Source organism: Charadrius vociferus, unplaced genomic scaffold (genome assembly GCF_000708025.1).
Source record: "Charadrius vociferus isolate BGI_N301 unplaced genomic scaffold, ASM70802v2 scaffold489, whole genome shotgun sequence".
NCBI classification, from domain to species: Eukaryota; Metazoa; Chordata; class Aves; order Charadriiformes; family Charadriidae; genus Charadrius; species Charadrius vociferus.
The window spans coordinates 92,501-94,852 of NW_009650077.1; the positions used below are offsets into that span (position 1 = coordinate 92,501).

General features: G+C 60.3%; 1 protein-coding gene across 1 annotated transcript in view; it reads left to right on the plus strand.

The window, feature by feature from the left end:
- The window catches only part of MEF2D (myocyte enhancer factor 2D), a 39,467-nt gene that overhangs the window by 5,058 nt on the left and 32,057 nt on the right, over positions 1-2,352 (plus strand). The window contains 1 exon segment of the mRNA XM_009892069.1: positions 1,394-1,597. Coding sequence (XP_009890371.1) covers positions 1,394-1,597 — 204 coding nt within the window.

Sequence of the window (2,352 nt, forward strand, 5' to 3'; positions counted from 1 at the left end):
TGCGGGCGGGGTGCTGCCGGCGGCATCGTGGCGGCAGTGCTCGTCACCGCCGTCCGGATGGAGAAGCTGCGGGTTAAGCTCTTTGGAGGGCGACTGTAACGCCTCTCACTGGAGTTGAGCGGAGGCCACAGCCTCCTTCGCTCTCCTCCCGCGACGCTGCAAATTCAACCTGTTCAGCTGCAAAATCGATGCGGCGGCGGAGGCCCTGAGTGGGGTCGAGCCCTCCGGTGCACGCGTGGTGCTAAGGAGCAGCTCTCGGCACCTGAGGGCATCTCAGCTCATCTCCGGTCCTTCCCCGGCCGGCTGCTTCGTGCCCCCCCCCACCCAAGAGCGATGCTTAAAGCAAAGCACTGACCTCCCTGCCTTTTATTTTCCTTTTTTTTTTCATTTGCGGAGAGGGCATTGGCCAAGCATCGCGCCTTTCCCCGGCAGCGAGCGACCTTCAGCCACTGCAGCCGGGATGGAGAGCCCCCAAACCAGCTCCCTCCCCACCAGCTGGGTCCTGTTAGGAGCGGCGAGAGCGGAACGTGGGCTGGGAGAGGCGGCCCCAACGTCTGCCCGGCATCTGGAGCGGGTTTTTGGAACCCATCCCCAGCTCCATCCCCGTCCCCCAGTCCTGCAAAAGATACCTCGTTAGCTGATGGCATCTAATGACAGCTGAAGGAGAGCCGAGGATGCAGGGGCGGTGACCCCAGGCGGGCAGGCGTCGCGGAAAAATGCCCCAATGAGGTTCTGGGGATGGCAAGAGCAGCCGGCCGGGCACCCGGTGCGGGGGGCTCGGGGTGTCTTTGGGCAGCGCAGCACCCAGGATAAGTGGGAAGCAGGAGAGGGATGGGGTGGGGTGGGTGAGTGGTGGGGAGCAGCACCCTGAGCTGCTCCGGGGGGGCTGATCTCCCCCACCCGGGCTCTGCAGCTCCCGGGGGGCTGCAGCGAGCGAGGATGAGATCGCCGCTGCTTGAATAGTCAACTTTTTTTTTAAAAAAAAAAACCCAAAACTAAAAAACAAAACAAAGAACAAAACCAAACAACCCAACAACCAACAAGGCACAGCCCCCGGACAGATGGTAGCTCTGCTGGGGATTTTGCTGAAATTTATTTTCTCTCGATTTGGCAATACGTGATTTCCAACGCTGATAATCATCTTTGTGCTTGTGGAGCGTCTGCCTTTGGAGGAGCCCAAAATAGGCAGCGATAGGAACCGGTTGGAAGAGGGAGGTGAGAGAGGAGAGCTCGGGGTGGTTGTCCAGTTGGGGAAACTGAGGACAGAAGATTCCCTTTGCCCTTCCCCTTTCCTTTTGCTACTCCTCCAGTGGTCATCCCAGTTTTCTCCGGGCGGTGTTGGATCCGTGGCAGCGTGGGTACGGCTTCTGACCACGGTTCTCCTTGTTTTCAGGTGACCTTCACCAAGCGCAAGTTCGGTTTGATGAAGAAAGCCTACGAGCTGAGCGTCCTGTGCGACTGCGAGATCGCCCTGATCATCTTCAACCACTCCAACAAGCTGTTCCAGTATGCCAGCACCGACATGGACAAGGTGCTGCTCAAGTACACCGAGTACAACGAGCCCCACGAGAGCCGGACCAACGCGGACATCATCGAGGTGAGGCCGCCCGTCCTCTCTCCGGCTTTGCCGTTGTGGTGGAGCCAGGGCCGGGTCCGGCACCGCAGCCGGGTGCAGGAGGTCGGTGCAGGGTGGGGATGGGTATGAGGAGATCTCCACGACACCCGGTGCCGGGCTCGTTTTGCATCTTTTTAGTCCAGCCTACAAAAATACTCCGTTCTGGGTGGTGGAGTTTGAGGCTGTCTCGAGTTCTGCGTTGATCTGCTGCCATAAAATTGAGATGCAGGTTTGCTTGGTGGGACTTCCCCGTGGTCCAGGCAAAGTGTGGATGGCTTTGGAGGCATCTCCTGGTGCCGCTGGGCTGAGGTGCCTCGGTGCGGCTGGTGGCATCGCCCCTCTCCGCTGTTTCCGACGTGCGCGGTGGGGTTGTAGGAGGTCACCCGTGGCTGAATCACAGAGTAATGCAGGTTGGGAGGGACCTTTGGGTGCCTCTGGTCCGACCCCTGCTCAAAGCACAGCCAACCTCAGGGGGAGGTGGTGTTGCTCAAGCCTTGTCCGGCTGCATTTCGTGGGTCTCCAAGGATGGTGAGTCCGGTCTGACCAACCCCAGCGCTGCCAAGGCCACCGTGCCATCCAGAGGGACCTGGACAGGCTGGAGAGGTGGGCCCATGCCAACCTCATGCAGTTCAACAAGGCCAAGGGCAGGTCCTACATCTGGGTCGGGGCAATCCCAAGCACAACTCCAGGCTGGGCGGGGAATGGCTGGGGAGCCGCCCCGAGGAGAAGGGCCCGGG